General features: G+C 38.4%; 2 protein-coding genes across 2 annotated transcripts; both read right to left on the bottom strand.

Annotated features, from left to right (window-relative positions):
- Window positions 1-7,684: 7,684 nt before the first annotated feature.
- LOC128866682 (uncharacterized) lies at window positions 7,685-8,840 on the bottom strand. The gene is made up of 2 exons (XM_054107586.1): window positions 8,388-8,840; window positions 7,685-8,326 (listed from the first exon to the last, which is right to left on the bottom strand). The coding sequence occupies exons 1-2, from the start codon at window positions 8,751-8,753 to the stop codon at window positions 7,772-7,774; spliced, it is 921 nt and encodes a 306-aa protein (XP_053963561.1). The 5' UTR covers window positions 8,754-8,840; the 3' UTR covers window positions 7,685-7,771.
- A 498-nt stretch (window positions 8,841-9,338) lies between these two features.
- Window positions 9,339-17,964, bottom strand: LOC128866562 (CD151 antigen). The gene is made up of 5 exons (XM_054107394.1): window positions 17,609-17,964; window positions 10,586-10,774; window positions 10,194-10,511; window positions 9,953-10,118; window positions 9,339-9,666 (listed from the first exon to the last, which is right to left on the bottom strand). Exons 1-4 carry the CDS (start codon window positions 17,681-17,683, stop codon window positions 9,969-9,971), a joined length of 732 nt encoding a protein of 243 aa, XP_053963369.1. The 5' UTR covers window positions 17,684-17,964; the 3' UTR covers window positions 9,339-9,666; window positions 9,953-9,968.
- Window positions 17,965-18,241: the final 277 nt, after the last annotated feature.

The raw sequence follows: 18,241 nt of genomic DNA, 5'->3' as shown, positions 1-18,241 counted from the left end.
GCCTGAATGTTTCAGAAGCTACCAAATCTCCTGGTGTTCCTTGGCTCGACCTTTTCAAATTTCAATTTCAACTATCAAATTCTGCTAGCGTACGACCAGCCGAGCTATTAACACTTTTGTAAAATTCCTTTGCTAGTTTTGTTACGCATACATACATACACATGGAAGTACAAAAATATCAGTGAAATGGACAAAGAAGTCGGTATAAAACTACTCTTCATCGTGTGCGTGGCGTAACTTTCACGCAAAAGCTAAATTGGTCTGTTAGATATGATAGATGGATGGCTGGCTGGCTGGATGGCTGGCCAGTGGACACAATTTCCTCAGAAAATTATAGCCTAGTTTGATGGCTTTGATTGCGAAATATGGTCAGTAGTCGGTTTCAAAGAACAGCAGCTACTATGCACATTAAATATACAAAAGTAGTTAATATACTCGTAGAAACTGACGTCGCATTCCAAGCAAACACAAAGTAACTAAAACCTAGGCGTGTGTGCACACAGATCGTAAATATAAACATGTACTTATTTTTTAGTTTTCATTTGACTTTGTTGTTGTGCTGCTTGACTTGCAAAGTTCTGGTTCCGCAGCCTTGACTTTGGCTCATTGATTGCATTGACCAGCGATTGTCTGCAACATATAAATACATAGCCCCGTATATGTTTGCATGTAGGTATGTGTTGACTGCAGCTGCGTGGTTTAATGGCCAAAGCCCGAATGGTCTATTCTCCCCCCGAATCCGTGCACACACACACACACCTATGTGAATGTCTGCTATGTTTCTGTTGTCAATAATTGTTGGCCAACAACAGGTTCTTTGCGTGTCCACGCTACTCTTCAATATAACTTCGTGCTTTGTTTTTGTTTACTTAGCATTCGCGTTCTTTTATTTTTGTAATCGAACAATCAGCAGAGGAATTGATTGTGAGCCTTTAATGCATGCATGTGTGTATGTATGTATGTATACATTCTGTCAGAAAAATATTGGGAATTATTCATTTTAAAAGCGCGTGTCTCAGATATGTCCAAATTTTTTTGCTGGAATGTTGGTCCAACTATCCTCTATAGTGTCGCAGACTTTGAGCGAGTTTGAATCAATTAGCTTGTTTTTGGCATTTAATTACATCAGTCAACCGCAGGTGTGCTCTGGCATTTTCACTATGGATACAAATATCGAACAAAGAATTTGCCCTAAATTTTGTGTTTTGAATGGGATTTCGTGTGCTGAATCGTAGAAAATGTTACCGAAAGACTATGGCGAGTGTGTCTTATCAAAAACACGGGTCTACGAGCCTTTTACCAGCTTTTGCAGAGGGCCGAAAAGTCGTGGAAAATTTGTCCCGACCTGACCGCCCATCAACGTCTTCAACGGATGAAAACATCGACAAAGTCAAGTAAATAGTGCTGGTAAACCATAATTTAAGTTTGAGGGGGATATCTTGTGACCTTAGCGTCTCTTGCGAATCAATTTGCAACATTTTACAACATCAATTGATCATGAGATGCATGGCTGCTCGACTCCTTTCAAGAGAGATGAATTTCCTTCAAAAAATTCATCGGAAGAAGTTGGCTGAAGACATGCTTGAGCAAGTGAATTCGGACCCAACGTTTATCCAGCGCATCCTAGGTAGGTAGGTGGGGAGGTTGTCGCAAAGACACACTTAGACCTTTCGCAGGTCCATTGTGATACTGCTGGAGCTTATGCTTACCCTACGTGTTCCTTTTCAAACCATCCGGTAACTTTAATAAACGAGCAGAGCTTCGTTAGTTTTAGATGGGCTCTGTCCGCTACATCGGTTAGAAATGCTGTATCAAGAGTGCGCAGCCTTCTCCTAGCTAGGCTTTCACACTCACAAAGGTGCCTGACTGTTTCCTCTTCTTCTGTATTAAGACAGCTTCTACAGAAATCGAAGTACGGGAGTCCTAACCTTCTAGCGTAGCTGTCTATTAAACAATGACCAGTTAATACCCCTATCATTTTTCTTATAGCTTGTCTGTTAAATCTTAGCAAGATATCGATCGACCGCTGTTCCAGTTCAGCCATGTCTGTCTGCTTAGTTCGCATGTTGTGAGGTTTTGCCAGCTTGTATTTACCTTTTTGATGGTTTCCCTGTCTATAAGTAATTTACAAGTGGCTATAGGCATGGGTATCAGCGCCTTATCCGGTTTGAGATCGAGCGTTGTACCGGTTCGAGCAAGTTCATCCGCCTTGCAGTTTCCTGCTATATTCCTGTGGCCTGGCACTCAGATAAGGGGCACTTTGTAGCACTTGGATACGTCATTTAGTAGTTTAAAATATTCTAAAACTGTTTTCGACGAGTGTGTTTTAGATTCAAGCGCTTTTATTGCCGCTTGACTGTCCGAGTAAAAGAAGACTTCATTTGTGGATAATACTCTCGTTTTTATTACCGTAAGTCCCTCTTTTATGGCAGTGACTTCCGCCTGAAAGACACTGTCATGATCAGGTAGGCGAAATGAATGGCATACTCCGAGTTTATCGGAGTAAACCATTTTCGGCAAGAGAGATTCTACGTTGGATTTCCAGGCTGACATTGTTATCGGTGTTAATGTTGGTTCCTAAATAAACGAAGTCTTTTACAACCTTGAAATCATAGCTGTCAACAGTGACGTGGGTGCCGATACGCGAGTGCGCCGACTGTTTGTTCGATGACAGGAGGTACTTCGTTTTGCCCTCATTCCGCCAGACCCATTCACCTTGCCTCTTTACCCAGTTTGGAAAGCGCTGAACTAACAACGCGGTTATTAAGGGGTTATACGCAGTTATGACTTTAAAAAAAATCGATTTTTTTTTATTGCATTTTTGTAATGTACATATATTCAAAAGTATACGCACGAAATTTGAAGTAGATCTAAGCAATACTTTCGGAGTTATACCTAAATATGTAGAGATGCCTCGGCACGTTTTAAGGTAGGTATTGAAACTTTAAACGGTTTTTTTTCAAAACGGCATTTTTCAAGTCGGTGTACACGATATCTCGAAAACGGCTTGTTTGATCGGTCAACCGTTTTAACTCAATCTTTAAAGATACATTTTCTAGTAATTAATCGTTCCTTTTGTAAATCTGATACTTATTTTCCATTTTATAATCAATTTACGGCCAAATTTTAACGTAAAAATCGAAATCATTTTTTTAAAAGCTGCCATTTTATGAAAATTCACTATTCCAATCCTGAGTTACGATGTACACCGTAAATCGTCTTTTTTTAAAGGAGGTTCCAGAAATCGCCTGCAGCACGCTCTATAATCAACATTTTCATAAATAAAAAATTTTGTTAATATACGTTCTTGAAGGATGCTTTTATAACCGCCAAAAATTTTCAAATTAAAATATTCTGAAGTTTCTTCAGGATAAATCCTTGACAACCCGTCTTTTATTTGCTTCATAACTGCGTATAACCCCTTAAGGCCGATGATGTCAATATCATCGGCATACACCAACAATTGTACGCTCTTATAAAATACTGTGCCTGAGCGATTAAGTTCTGCGGCTCGTACGATCCTCTTCGACATCAGGTTAAAGAAGTCACACGACAGCGAGTCATCCTGTCTGAAACCTCGTTTGGTATTAAACGGCTCTGAGAGATCCTTCCCAATTCTGACGGCGCTGCTGATGCTGAGCAACGTCATCTTGCAAAGCCGTAGTAGTTTTGTGGGGATACCAAATTTAGACATCGCGGCATACAGATAACTCTTTTATGCTGTTTACAGTGGTAAATAGGCCATTCTTGCACGAGTTAAGATGAGCGTTTTGGGGCATTGTCTTGCTGAAACACGAACCCTTTAGCATGCAGTCCATGTTTAACGGCACTTTCATGCAAATTATTCTTCAAAATATTTAAGTACGGATGTTTGTCCATTTTATCATCAATAAAAACCATTTTTCCTACTCCAGATGCAACTATGCAGCTCCAAACCATTGCATTTCCTCCTCTATGCTTAAAGGTATATATTATATTTTCTTTTCCCCAAACTTTTGGAGGGTCATCTGCTCCGAAATCATTAAATTTCGACTTATCACTGAATATGACGTTTTTCAAAAAAGAATCTGGCTCATTTATATAGCATTTGGCGAACTCCAATCTCTTCTTTCTGTTAATATTTGAAATATAAAGCTTGCGGCGTGCTACTCTGTTATGATAACCAGCGTTTGGCAGACAATTATAGACTGTTTGTGGGCTTACTTTTTTATGCAAAGACTCTAGAATATTTCCGCATAGTATCGTGGAGGTTATTTTGGGGTTTTGCGCGACTGATGCTACTATGTTGCATTCCTCACGTGGAGTCAATATTTTTTGCCTTCCGGATTGGTGGTGATTCACTTTTAATTTACCAGTATTAACGTAATTAGTAATAACACTTGGCACCGTAGAATGCAATTTGCCAATTATTTTGTTGATTTCGCGCAGAGACTTGTTTTCCAATCCGCATTTCGTCCCATTTTGTCTCTATCAATCCAGATATTACGCACAAGTGAAACTGAATAGGCGATAAAAACTAAGAAAAAACAATCTTATTATATTTCGTTTTCAGCAATATTAGTAAAAACGCAAACCATTTTTATTGTTACTTTTGCAGGAATAAATGTTTTGCAGCATTTCGTTTCGTCTGCCTGCTTTCCTTGGAACCTTTCAATGTGTGTTGTTGAAATAACGGGAGTTTTATTTGAGGCAATTCATTCTGAATACAACATTTTTACTCAAAAGAAATATAAATGCGCAAATATTTTGCGCAAAGCTAAAGTTTTTTACGTACTACGCAGAGTGCACGAATAAATTGTGTGACCACTGTACAACTGTAGCGAATTATTTAATCCATTCAATACAAAGAATTAGCCTTCAGCAGTTTACGCAATTAATATACAAAACTGAAACAAACTTATATGGGTGAGTAAAGTTCGTGCCAAACAAAAGTAATCGAGGTAGCAATACGCTCCAGTAAGTCGAAACAAAAGCGAATGCTAAGCATTTTTCAAGCAAGAAGTGAAAGATATTATCGGGAGTGTTAACGTTCACACGTACGTATTATACCCAATATTAGGTCTGTTCATGTAAAAATTATCCAGTAACTTAATTTTCGAGAATTTGTTCAAGAGAAAAATATCAAAAAAAAGTACCTGAACGCAAAGTAAGAACAATTTGCAAGTTTTATGAACAGCTGATTAAATATGTAAATCACAAAAAATTAAAAAAAAAATCAGTTAAGCTAATATACTTTGGTAAAATCGTGGATGGCACGCTGGGGCTTCCCAGACAGGTGGACTATACAGTTCCGCCTATACTTGCCATTACAGCGTCCCTCATCCTCCTACTTTCGAGGGAGGAGTGGGAACGGGACGTGGTAAGACCGGGCGAGTCCTTCCACATATACACAAATGGCTCAAAACTCGAGGGCAGGGTGGGCGGAGGGGTGTATTCCGAGCATCTGGGGATCTCCTTCAGTTTTCGGCTTCCCGATTACTGTAGTGCATTTCAGGCTGAACTGATGGCAATAATTAAAACCGTGACACTGGTGCGATGTGATGCGATAGCTATAGAGGATATCTACTTTTTCACGGATAGTCAGGCGGCGATAAAATCCATCACAAAACAGTCGACAACCTCGAAGGTAGTCATGAAATGCCGCGCATCTCTTAACGAGTTGGCTGAGTCATTTCACTTAATGGTTTGTAAGAGTAGCGAATGAAAGATGGCGTAATGAAACCACTTGCAGAAACGCCGACAGCTGTGGCCGACTCTCAATGCTAAACGCACGGAACTTCTACTAAGAAGAGATTAGCACAGTCTTAACACAATAATTTCAGTTATTACGGAGCACTGCTTAATCGGTAGACACGCCCAGAGAATGGGTGTACAAACACATGACTTCTGCAGAAGTTGCCTAGACGAGGAAGAGACGATCCGGCACCTTTTGTGTCACTGTCCTGCTCTATCTAGACGTAGACTCGTCATTTTGGGTGGACGATCCTTTACTGAATTGGAAGATCCCGGCATTGTCGAAATTCAGGATCTTACAAAATTTTCGAAAAGTACACATTGGTTTTAGGAGAGATAAGGGCTAGTTCCCCACGCGGCATCACAATAGGCCATGAGCCTGAGTATGTTCCACAGTGGACAACCGCTCCAACCTAACCTAACCTACTTCGTATTACATTTAAAGAAAGATTAAGCAAATAAAGTGCAAAATAACGAGCTTAGCTGCACATGATTTTAATTTGTCCACAATAATTGTTCCATTTCATCCTCGCTGTCAGTTGAAGAACATTCCATTCGCAATTGTGTTGTTGTGGCAATCAGAGCTCTCTTCATATGATATTTTCCTTGCTTCCTTGTATGTATGTAGGTGTAAATAATACAAAATACAAAAGATGCCTTTTTTCCTTGTATTCGATTTGCATTTCGGAAACTGCAGCAGCGGTGACAGGAGGCTGTGGTTCAGAAGTGCATATCTGCATATCATTGGTCGATTCCTATTTATTATTTGACTTCAAATAAACTTTATACATTTTGTCTAAAATATATTCACCTTCATTCTCCATTTAAATCACCATTTTTATTTAAATTCAGAACTTTGACTAAATTCGCAAATTTTAATTCGTGTTTATTTTTACTTTGCGCTCAGCTGTTATTCTCTCTTGCAAATTCTTAATTTTATGCAGTAAAAACTGGCGACTTCCCCTCAAAATCAAATGCCAATTGGCTCTCTCATTTTCCCCTACTTTGCAAGTCTTTTGGATATATGAACATCAAAACTTGATAGCAATTGATTTGATTTGTAACAATTGCTACAAATTATTTGCTTCATGAACAGACCTACTGTCGTAGTTTTGTTTTTGTTTAGAATTAGGAAAAAAATGTTTATATATATATATATAAGTTCCTACGGCTTCGCGGGGGCACAAAGCGCCACATATGTATATAAATAGTCAATCCTGTAAACGTCAGCCTAAGGTTGGTAAAAAGAGGTTGTCTGTAAAGTCGGTTTACTGACGATAGTTTAACGTGACAACGTCTTAAGAAAATACTAATGGAATGGTTGCATTTTTCAAAACAAAATTTTAATTTTATTTGTTTGATAGATATTTTGTATGGATATAGAGAAGGAGGTAAATGGAATCGGAATGGAATTGATCAAGGTACATTTAAACAAACGTGAAAAATTACGAAACATTTATCAAATTCATGAAAGATATGTTCAATTTCGATTGTGCATCAGACGTTAATAAGTCAACAACACTAAGAGGCACCATCATCGATTTGACTTTTTCAAGACACATTACACTCGAAACACTCCCTTTCATTTCCTACTTTTCCTGTCATCGTCCTATTCTCAACATAGAAATGGTTCATTACCATGCACACAGGAAGAAGGCATATGCAAATACAAGTATGTGAATTTATATACAAATGCGCATATACATACATATATATGCTCACTCAAGTAGTACAGAACCAGATGTCGAACGTTGCCGAACGCGGGGACCGATTGTGCCTCGCTGTCGTTCGTTCCGCGCTGTCGTTTGCAGTTCAGGCAAGGTAACGACACATGAGTAAGATAACGACGCATTTTTTGGTGCGTGCAGCCGGCTACATCGAATTATAAGACGTTATCACGTCAAAAAACTATTCGTTTCAATTAATTTTTATAATTTTCGAAACTTTGCTTATAAAAACACAATACAAAAAGAATTAGACGAAAATACACTGCTATTATTGAATTATATTAAAATTAACTACGTACTATTTCAGGTACCTATTTTAGTAGCGATTCCAATTTCTTTTGCGCCACATTCGCACCAGCTTTACTGGTCGTTTGCGCCTTGAGTAGAGCAGCCAATTGCAGCAATGAATTTTGCTTTTGCGTTTTTGATTTTACATTCTGTGCTACAGGTGCTGCTACCACTTTGGTATGTTGTTTTTTCTTTTTCGATTTGAGTGGCTGCGTTAGATTGGCGGCATGTTTGGCTTGCTGCTTTGGAGCAGCTGCTGTTTTGCTGACACTTTTATTATTTGCTTGTGGTTTAACTATTACAGCTGCTGTCTTTTGGTTGCTCCTCCTTTGATTGGCATCCTTGTTAGGTGTTACTTTTTTAGCTGCGTGTGTTTGTACATTGTCAAGTTTCAGACCAGCTGTTTTATCCTTACTTTTGTTCTTTTTCGTTTTAACTGGTGTAGGTGCAGGCACAGTTTCAACGATAGTGCTTTCTTCCAACTCTGCGGTTTCCAGCGTTCTCGACTCACGCTCGCCTCTGCTCGGCTTGTGCAATGTTAGTAAAGTTTTATGTTGACACAGTTCGCATTGCATTTCCTGAAATAGAAACGCAATAAATGATGCTCGAACGATTATAAATGTTGCAGGAGCTACTCACCACATTGCTTAATACACGTTTACGTAGCCATTTAGCCCTTTTACGCTGCTTCTTGGTTATAGTTCTTCGGCTTTCCGTGCTCTTGTTGGCCTCGTATAATTTTTCCAATTGTTTTTTAACTTTGGTGGTAAGTGCGACTTGCTGAGGTTTAAGTTTCATCTGGAAATTTGTCTCGTCCCATTTGCTGGAGCAACGTGGACACATTGTGTGGCGGGAGAACTTCTCCCGCGGCAAATTTATACTTGCTTTCGCCCGCCTGCAGCATAATGTCATGTAGTACGATTTGAGTAATTTATGTGTGTGCGTCTCGGGTTTAAGCGCCGCTGCACAATCCCAATAGTGCTTTACTATATTTTCTGTATTCATTTCAGGCTGAAAATTGTATAATCGCGCACGTTCTGCAACTCAATTAACTGAGTTATATTTTGCTATTTTCAAATGTTTATTTTGCCTAAACAGCTGTTTGCACCGGCATGCGTTAGCAGCCACTGAACATGCCCAAGGTGTAGCTGTCATAAGAGGCGCTAGATGCCGCTACAGTCACAATTGACTAGAAACGTTGTGGGAACGGCACTGAAATTCCAATTATATAGGTAAATTCAGATTTTTTTTGTAAATAGCTCTTTATATGATTATTTTCGAAATAAAGAGTGTCAGTGGATATTTCTAATTACATTAATTTTTATGTATCGCTTTCTTTTTGAGATAAGAAATAATCAAAGCGAATTAAATTGCTTGATTATAACAACCATCCGTTTCAATTCCTAACTGTTCGTGCATTCCTTTTCTGTACTTCCTGATCCGTATACCAACAAAGCAACTCTGGTTAATTCGCAGCGTCTCTATTTTAAAACGGTAATTTTGCGCGTCAAGCATAATTTTATTTCGGGTGAAGTTTTCTTTAAGAAATTTATTTATTTATTATATAAAAAGCAACAATACACATAAAAGCACGTTTTTAATAAGTTTATTGTATATTAAGTAACATTTAGAGTAATAGTGGAGGAGGGTGATTTGTGAATTTGTGAAAGTGTGAATGATGGCTTCGTATAATGGAGCCCTGCATGGATGGGCGGTTCTTGTTTGATATTCCTCGTCGAAATACTACGATTTCGTTGCGTTTAATTATGGTAAATACTACTCCAAATGACCGCAGACAGCTGAACAATCGTTGAGTTTCGGAAAATTTGAATATTGCTTATGAGAAGTTGCTGCGTCATCATTTCAATGCTTTTGATGTTTGAGTTTATAATACTACCTTCTTAACATTAGAGAGTAACTGCAAAAAATAACAAAAGAAAAGAAAAGTGAAATTTTGCACATAAATGTGTTGTTAAATTTAGGTCAAACGGATATATGTAGCTGTTCCAGGATAGAAGGTAAGTACATATAAACAAATCAATCATTTATTCAACGCATTTTGTATGCGCCGCCTACTCGCCACGCTGGCTGGCAGATTGGCCCCAATTCCGGCCAATTGGTATTTTAAGTAAAAGCTTAACCTATACACCTATGCACTTCTGCACATGTGGATGTGTATCATGCGTGTGTACAAAATTGATTACCTCATTTGCCTCATATTTATTTCATGCGCTCGTGACGTATTGTGGAAGCCAGGTAACATGCCAATACAATGCCCAATATTTGTATGAACGCAATGCCAATGCCTACACCAATCAAAATGACGGCGTTCTTGTCGATGCGTTCCCTCAATTTACCTACACAGCCATCCTGGAAAATTGTTGATAAATATAATACAATTTTACTGTTACTTTTGATTCATAATGACGTTTCCAAAATATTAACCTGAAAGTATTTATCACGTCCCAGTGCCGGCGATTCTGTGCAGTGTCCGACAGCCTCATCAATGTATTTCTCGCGACAGCAACTAGCAGGCAATGTCTTGTTCGCGCTGAGTGTGCGCCAATCGGCTGGATTGTCAACACCGCAGCACATCAGTTTTCGCTGTACATTATCCCAAGCCATCATATCTTCATGATTCGAACGTTTTATAGACTCTTGCAGCGAGTTCTTTAACATCATTTCGAGATCTGATTTGAAGACAGCAGCTGCAATGCCAACGGCTAGCTCGACAATAAAAATGACGGCGAGCAGCACAGCATACTAGGAAATGCGAAATGTGCGGAAATGAGAAATTAGTAAACCAATAATTTAAATGACAAATCACTGGTACTCACAGTCAACAGCAGAGTTGGTGATTCTTTGATTGCGCCAAAGCAGCCCAATGATGCAATCAGAAATATAACTAAGCCAGTTACAATCAGCACAATGGGTGGTGCCGTCACTCTGCCCTCAATAAAGTGACTAAATTGGTTAACATCGGCCAGCACAACTGCGCCTGCTATTAAAATACCGAGACCCGATATCTGAAAATGAATATAAAATTAATTTCATTGAATGTATTGAAACGTATGGCGCAGTAGTGAATATGGATTAGTTAAGCATCGGCAGTAAAAGTAGATTCGGTGTGCGTATATGGCAAATATGCGGTGGACAAATATATTTCAGCTATAAATATTTAAATATAACAATTTGAATTACCCACTAACCAGCTAAACTGGAAAGGTCAGTTCAATGTCAGATTGTAATTCACGATAAATGCGCAATGAAAGCTCATGTAATATTCCACATGAAGGTATAACTAACCAACCAACTTTACGTTGGCTGTGGGCCAATGGCTAACAACAATTGGCCATTGTGTGCTTCATTGTTCGTGTTTATCTTAAATCCAAATATTTATAACAATAAATTTCGGAATGTAAGGCGCAGTTTGCCGAGTAATGTCAAAGCTAAATCATCATGTAATCAGAATTGCATGCACCTTCGACTTGCTAAATGAGAAATAATTGCCGTAGAATTCCGTCAAACACTATGACGTGGTGTGCCAGTAATATGGAAGTTTCTGCTCTTTTACATGTTTGCCATGGTTTGCACGAAACTGCACAGAGATCTAAATGTTTGCCAATTTACGAAGAAATTAGCAGAATCAGTCAGCGATACGACAGCCGGCTTGCCACTCATTCAAATCCTCGGACAGTTAACGTTTTTAATAACAACTTCACTTCAGGACGATTAAATGTATGCCTAATGAATTAAGGGGTTATATACAGTTAGAATTTTCAAAAAATCGATTTTTTTTATTTATTTTCTTAATGTACATATATTTAAGAATACACACAGAAAATTTAATATCGGTCCGGTGAATATTTTCGAAGTTACACGCAAATTTGAAAAGGCGTTTCAGAGTGCTTGAAAGTGCTCTTCGAACTTTAAACGCCTCTTTCTCAAAATGGAGTTTTCAAAGTCGGTGACTAACATTACTCGAGGCCGGCTAAACCGATTGGTCTCAAATTTTAACACGAGCTTTTTAAATGTATGTTTTAGTAATTAATCGAAGATATTTTCTCACCAACAAATATTTTTTTTTGAAAACAATTTAAGACCGAAATTTTGGTCAAAAATCGTATTGTTTTTGAGAAACCGCCATTTTGTCAAACAAATTTATTTCGCTTATTCCTTCGATTAATTACTAGATTTAACATAACTTTAACGAAATCTGTTTGGTTTTTTAACATCTTTTTAACGTCTTTTTCGAGAGGAGATCCAGGAGATCAACTGTAGCTATTTTAGCTATGCCGAGTCTGGCATAGCGCTTTTTTCGATTTAGGTATAGTACAGGGTTATGTAATTTTCAGTTGCTGAACGATATCTTATTCTTCAATAAATATTACAATAACAATTTTCTTTAATACGTGAAAAAAATCGTTACTTATAGTAAACTTACTTTTGAAGAAATAACCAATAACATTTAAAAAGGACGTTGTGGAACTCATTATAGAGAAATTGTACGAAATTTTACCCTTAAAGGGGTTAGGGTAGTCAGAATGAAAAAAAAAATTGGATTTTTTTGCATTTTTTTAAAGTACCTTAAAAATATTGTGTGAAAATCAAGTGAATCTTCAATAACAAATATATTACTTTTCGAGTTATTCGAGTTATTTAACAAAGGGCCCTTGGGCGCTCCGTAGCGTTCGCAAAGCTTGGAATACGTTTTCCTCAAAACTATATTTTTTGAGCTGGTGATCACTGTAACTTAAAAACCGGTTGCTAGATTTCAATAAAATTCATACTGCTTTTGAAAAACATAAACAACTCGTGCCTGACCGAAGGATTTTTTTTGTTTTCAAAAATTTCGATTTTTTTAAACAAAAAATTGCCGGTTTTTTTTCGAAAATCTGAAACATATTTCCTGAGGCCGCCATATTGTTAATTTAAAAAAAAAGCTTCTATCAGGCAGAAGACTATCTATTAATAAAACTAATTTCTCTTGTCCGATTTTAGATGAATCTCCAAGGACTTGCTATGATCAGCGCGAGGGACTTCTGGATAAACTGGCTCCACACAAACAGCGATAACTTTTACAATTATTAATTTTTTGCTAAAGTTATGTCGAAATATGATGTACTAATGCTATGTTTTTATTTTTGCAAAATGAAGCAATTGATTAGCAACAAAAAAAAATTTTAAAAATCATAATTTCTTCAGGCCTCGACTACCCCTAATCCCTTAATGCACAAGGTTAGCTCAGGACAATCATTTTTGTTGTTGTTATAACAGAATAAATATATCCGAAATGTTTGAAGAATGCTGCTGGAGTGACAGTCCATGAATAGATTTAAATCTGGGTCGTTTTGGTAACGTAGAACAGCCTGTAATGGAAATGGTTGCGGGTAGTCCTCAGGCACCTTATTCCGAAGAAAATCAGACCACTTTGAACAACCATTTGGAACAAAATAACAGTTATTACATTTTTCAAAAATAAAAAAAGGCCAACTAAAAATATTGTTGTGTACAGAAATTTTCGATGCCCTTGAGGTTCTTTATAAGAATACTGAATTTTTCCAACTTTTTGGAGTAAATTCCAATATAAATGTTCTAATATAGATTTCAAACTTACTAAACTATGGGAAGAAAAATTGGAATCCGAGATTCATCGATTGGTGCCAAATTTAAATAAACTGGGCCGAAGGATTTTTTTGTTATTTATTCGATTCTTTTATATTTGCCGATCAAATAAATCACATTTTAGACGTTATTATTCGACTAAAACAAGAAAGGTCAACTTTAAACAATTTTTGTTTTTTTAAACAACACCTTTTTTTTCGAAACTTTCAGTAAATATAAAAATCATAACCGTTTGTGTTGAGAAGCAGTGGATTGATTGCTTTCTGCTGCAATTACTGTAAGGGAGGAAAGATCTCCTCCGACAGCCAGCCGGCAATTAGGACCCTGGGCTCGTTGTTTGCGCGTTCGAAATTAATTGGGGAATGCATGATTTCTCTCTCGACTGCATCCGAATACTTCGATATTAGGCTCATTTGGGTTTCCGGTCACAGTGGAAAAGCGGGAAACTGCTGAAACTCATGAGCTGACTAGAAAGAGGACCCTAGAGACGGTTTCACCGTGAAGTTAGAGGGTTGGGGCTCCTTTGAACCTCTGGTCTGCTTCTGGAAAGATGGGCCGCCTTTTGTCAACTCAGCGAGCGTTGAGTTAGTGTGCAAACGCGCGTTGCGAGATCTTACTGGCCATCGGTAGATCGGCGGCACTCGAGAGAACTTCTGAGGCTAACAAAGCTGCAGTTCTCGAATTTGGTGGGTGCCCTTATTGGGCATTGTCCTTAGGTATCCATGTGGCGATACTTGGGATTTCCGCAAGTCGTTTCTACAAAAACTATTTGGAAGATGAGGTGGAATCATCTCAGAACGTTCTCCTTAGCTGCCCTGCTCTCGTCGGTCTAAGATTTAGAAATTTGGCTCTCACTTTTTTGCTACACCTGCGGGTATTGCAGGTTTAAACATTACACACCTGCTAAATTTCATCAGCAGCTTGAAGTGGTGAACACAATGTAAATAGTCATTGTTTGGTCGCCATCCTCCAATAAAAAGCGCGATCTTCATTTTTCTCCCCTGTTAGGTTTTTTCATTCTTTGTTTTTCCTCTGTGTCGCACCACAATTGAATTTTATTCTTTGTCCAAATGGGCCCTTCTTTGACAGACACTTATCCTAACCTAACCTAACTGGTTGGGTTCCTGCATTTAACTAATTATGTTGAAAAAATGTGATTATTGTCAGTAGAGTATCAGAAGTTATCGAAATCATATGAAAAAATTCACAGTGAATTCCTTAATTTTTTATAGGGATCAAAAAGGCCATAGCTGGTAATTTTTTTCTCAATAAAATTATTGCTTTTCATAAAAAGGTATCAGTTATTCCTTACCCCTTAGATAATTAAAAGAGGTTGAAAAAAATTATAAAATAACTGAAACGCCATTTAAACAATAAACGGTTTAAGAAATCGAAAAACTTCGATGTTAGCCAGAATATCTAAGCCCTGGGGGGTTTTATTAACCTAGTGACCCTAAACATTAATTTTTGCAAAGTGTTTTAACCTGTTTGAAAACATTTGGGAATATCTTTAAATTAATATAAAAGAGAAAATTATAATTTCCAATTTTTAAAAAATAGATATCACTTTTGAATCATTTCTAATTCCTCGTCAGCCATGTAAAATTTGTCAGATTTGATTTCCGGTCAAACAAATATTAATAAGAGTCCGTTTTTTTCGATATTTTAAATTTATAAATAAATCTGGTATCTGTACGAGTATATCATGTTAACAAGCCATGCAGGTAATAATTGCTTTAGAACTAAGTGTACGTGAGAACTACATGTACCGGGTTATCTACTGCGCATAATTCGTAGTTACTTCACCAACAGAATTTTGCAATACGACACAGACTGTGGCCAGAAAACATACCAAATCACTGGCGGGGTTCGCCAAGGATCAGCCCTTGGTCCAATGTCATGTACGACGGGATCCTCAAACTAAAACTACCAGACGGTACTACACACTATTGCAGGCTATGCAGATGATATTGCGCTTGTAGTTACGGGCAGATACATAGACTAGCTGGAAGCAGAAAGCAATGACGCAGCAGCAAGGGTAAGGCTATGATTGGCAAAATCCGGATTGGAATTGGTAGCCCGAAAAACCGAGGCGGTACTTATCAGTGGGCGGAGAAAAAAGGAGGAAATAAAACTACGTATCGGCACCCATGAAATACTCTCTAAGGAGTCGATGAAGTATCTTGGCGTGATAATAAATAGGCGACTTATCTACAAGCAGCACCTATCTGCGATAAGCGCAAGAGCTGATGCTATCAATGGAGCTCTAACACGAATGTTGCCTAATATTGGCGGCCTGCAAGGCAGCAGAAGACGTTTCTTATCGACGGCTGTAGACTCCGTAGTCTTTTACGCTGCCCCGATATGGGTCGGAGCTAAAACGTCCAATATACAATATGCAGCACAGGTACTTCGCCGAAGTGCAATTAGGATGGTTTGTGGCTACAGAACGGTCTCAAGAGACGCAATAGCCGTTATCGCGAGCAAACTACCAGCTGACATTCAGGCAAAGGAATTGAGCAGGCAACGGGCTAAGCCGTCGTTAGAAGAAAATGTTGAAGACAGACTGCATTCGATAGAAGAATGGAACAGCAGATGGGATTCGTTAACTAACGGACGTTGGACTCAGAGGCTTATCTCAAATATTAGCCAATGAGTGACCAGGAAACACGGAGACGTTGACTACTATTTCACTCAAATACTAAGTGGCAACGGTTGTTTTTTCGAGTACCTCCATCGGTTTAATCTGGAGGACACCCCGTTCTGCCCAAACTGCAACAACGCGATAGAAAGTGCGGAACACGTATTCTTCTACCGCGGTCGTTTCAGAGAGGAGCGCCTAACGCTTGAAGCACTTCTGAGTGGACAGCTGTGCCCTAATCACCAAGATGATCGCATCAAATACTAAAAAATTTTGCAACAATGATAGGGCTATATCTTCAACGCGCAGAGTGGCAACGCAACATGCAGCGAAGAAATCAACAGCAGCTTTTGACTGGAGGTGGACTGCCTACGAACTGACGACAAATCACAGACGCCTGAGCCTAGTGTTCACGACGGTATCAGACTACGACATGTCGGTAATAAAGGGTTTTCCAATAAGAGATGTTATTTTGATATTCGAAGAAAAATTCGATGATTGATGATGAGAAAAATCGGATGATTATTTCATTATAAAGAGGAAGGTATGCCGTTAATAGTGGAAAATAACATCAGGCAAATGACCGCCACGACCACGCTTACAAGACAATATCCTTTCATGAAATTTTTCATAACCGAATTGCAAAGTGGCTGCCTTATGCCCTCGATGGTCTCGAATTCCATCTTTGAGGTCTTGAACCGAGCCTGGGCTATTGGCGTAGACCTTCTCTTTCACGTGGCCCCAAAGAAAAAAGTAACAAGGTGTTAAATCACAAGACCTCAGTGGTCAATTGTGAGGTGATTCGAGAGATAACACGGTTCGGAAATTTTTCCCGTAAAAGATCAATGGTTTCGTTTCTTGTGCGGCATGTAGCGCCGTTTTGTTGAAAATAAACACTGGACAATACCATCCAATTCCGGTCATAAAAAATCGTTAATCATCTCTCGATAGAGCAATCCTATTCAAAATAACACTTATTATTGGAAAACCCTTTACTTACGATACCTTTTTCGATGTTCCATTTGCTGCAGAACTACTTATGAAGTGCAACCAATGGATACTATCGATAGCATATAACCTGCATACGCCCATGTGAGAGGAACCTGGACGCAGGTACCTGTTGTGTCAATAGACATAAGCGCGGCTCCGCCTTGACGAAATGTTACCACGGTCTCAAGGTGGAATTCAGCCGATAAGGAGGGTTGTAATAGTGTTAGTGGGAGCATACCCCACATACCACTGGAGCAACGGCATCTTTGATGATGTTTTTGACATTTTGATTTTAACCTCCTAAAAAATTAATAAGAATAATAATAATAATTGCCTTATTAAATTAATTTCATAATTGAGTAGAACCACTTTGAATCTATTTTTGAGCAAAGGTTATCAATTTGGGATCTGCGCTACTACATAAAGTCATGCGATATACATGCAAAATACTAATTTCTGTATTATTTTCATTTGACACTGCCATTTAGATTTACTGACAATTATTAATGAAGTAGCGAACAAACATCCTAACAAATTTACGCGAGAGCGCATAATCAGCGGCAAAGTTTGCATGTGAATTAGTCAATTAAGAATATTTACTTACCGCAAATACGATATTGAAGCCGAATAGTATATACTTGATGAGACTCATGCCACATGTACGCATTTTGAAATTCATTTACTGATTGAAATGCCACAAAGGGTAGAAGGAAAGCGAGAAATCAAGTTTCCAAAACTTAGCAGCAGACGAAAGTTTTCTAAACCTTTCACTTGCACACAAACGTTTTTAAATACGATTTTTTTAATCTCAGCACACGAGTAATTTGTAATTTGATTTTCGATATTTTATTTCAAACGCACACTCCTCGTAAGCAACCTTTAACCGTTAAAGGTCGTTGTCCAGCTACCAAAATGCGCTTGCACAAACACGTCCGTTCAATATGGCGGTTCAAAGTGAACTGACCACTGCTTTGTCGCGCACTTTATTAACAAGACTGTAATGCTTTTAGGCGCAAAGTGGCGCAGTGGCCAAAACAGTAGCGCATGAATTGAGTACATGTTCCCGTTCGACGGGCTGCCATACGGGTGGCGATATTTTGTTGCTGGACGCCTACATTCGAGGTATGCGTTGTTGAGAAAGTATGGAGTGGATTGATGGCGCACACTGTTACTATTACTATTAAATATTTACTATTTCATTTGTTATTTGATTTCATGTAAACTTCGCTCTCCCTAC

The sequence above is a fragment of the Anastrepha ludens genome, chromosome 6 (genome assembly GCF_028408465.1).
Source record: "Anastrepha ludens isolate Willacy chromosome 6, idAnaLude1.1, whole genome shotgun sequence".
In the NCBI taxonomy this organism is placed as follows: Eukaryota; Metazoa; Arthropoda; class Insecta; order Diptera; family Tephritidae; genus Anastrepha; species Anastrepha ludens.
This window is presented reverse-complemented; position numbering and strand designations above follow the sequence as displayed.

Excerpts from the sequence above, each read along its gene's own strand:
- LOC128866682 (XM_054107586.1), bottom strand. The coding sequence starts at position 8,753 with ATGAATACAGAAAATATAGTAAAGCACTATTGGGATTGTGCAGCGGCG. Across the intron at positions 8,327-8,387 it reads AACGTGTATTAAGCAATGTG|GAAATGCAATGCGAACTGTG; the intron begins GTGAGTAGCTCC and ends TTTCTATTTCAG.
- LOC128866562 (XM_054107394.1), bottom strand. The coding sequence starts at position 17,683 with ATGAATTTCAAAATGCGTACATGTGGCATGAGTCTCATCAAGTATATA. Across the intron at positions 10,512-10,585 it reads CACCAACTCTGCTGTTGACT|TATGCTGTGCTGCTCGCCGT; the intron begins GTGAGTACCAGT and ends CGCATTTCCTAG. Across the intron at positions 10,119-10,193 it reads GACGTGATAAATACTTTCAG|GATGGCTGTGTAGGTAAATT; the intron begins GTTAATATTTTG and ends ACAATTTTCCAG.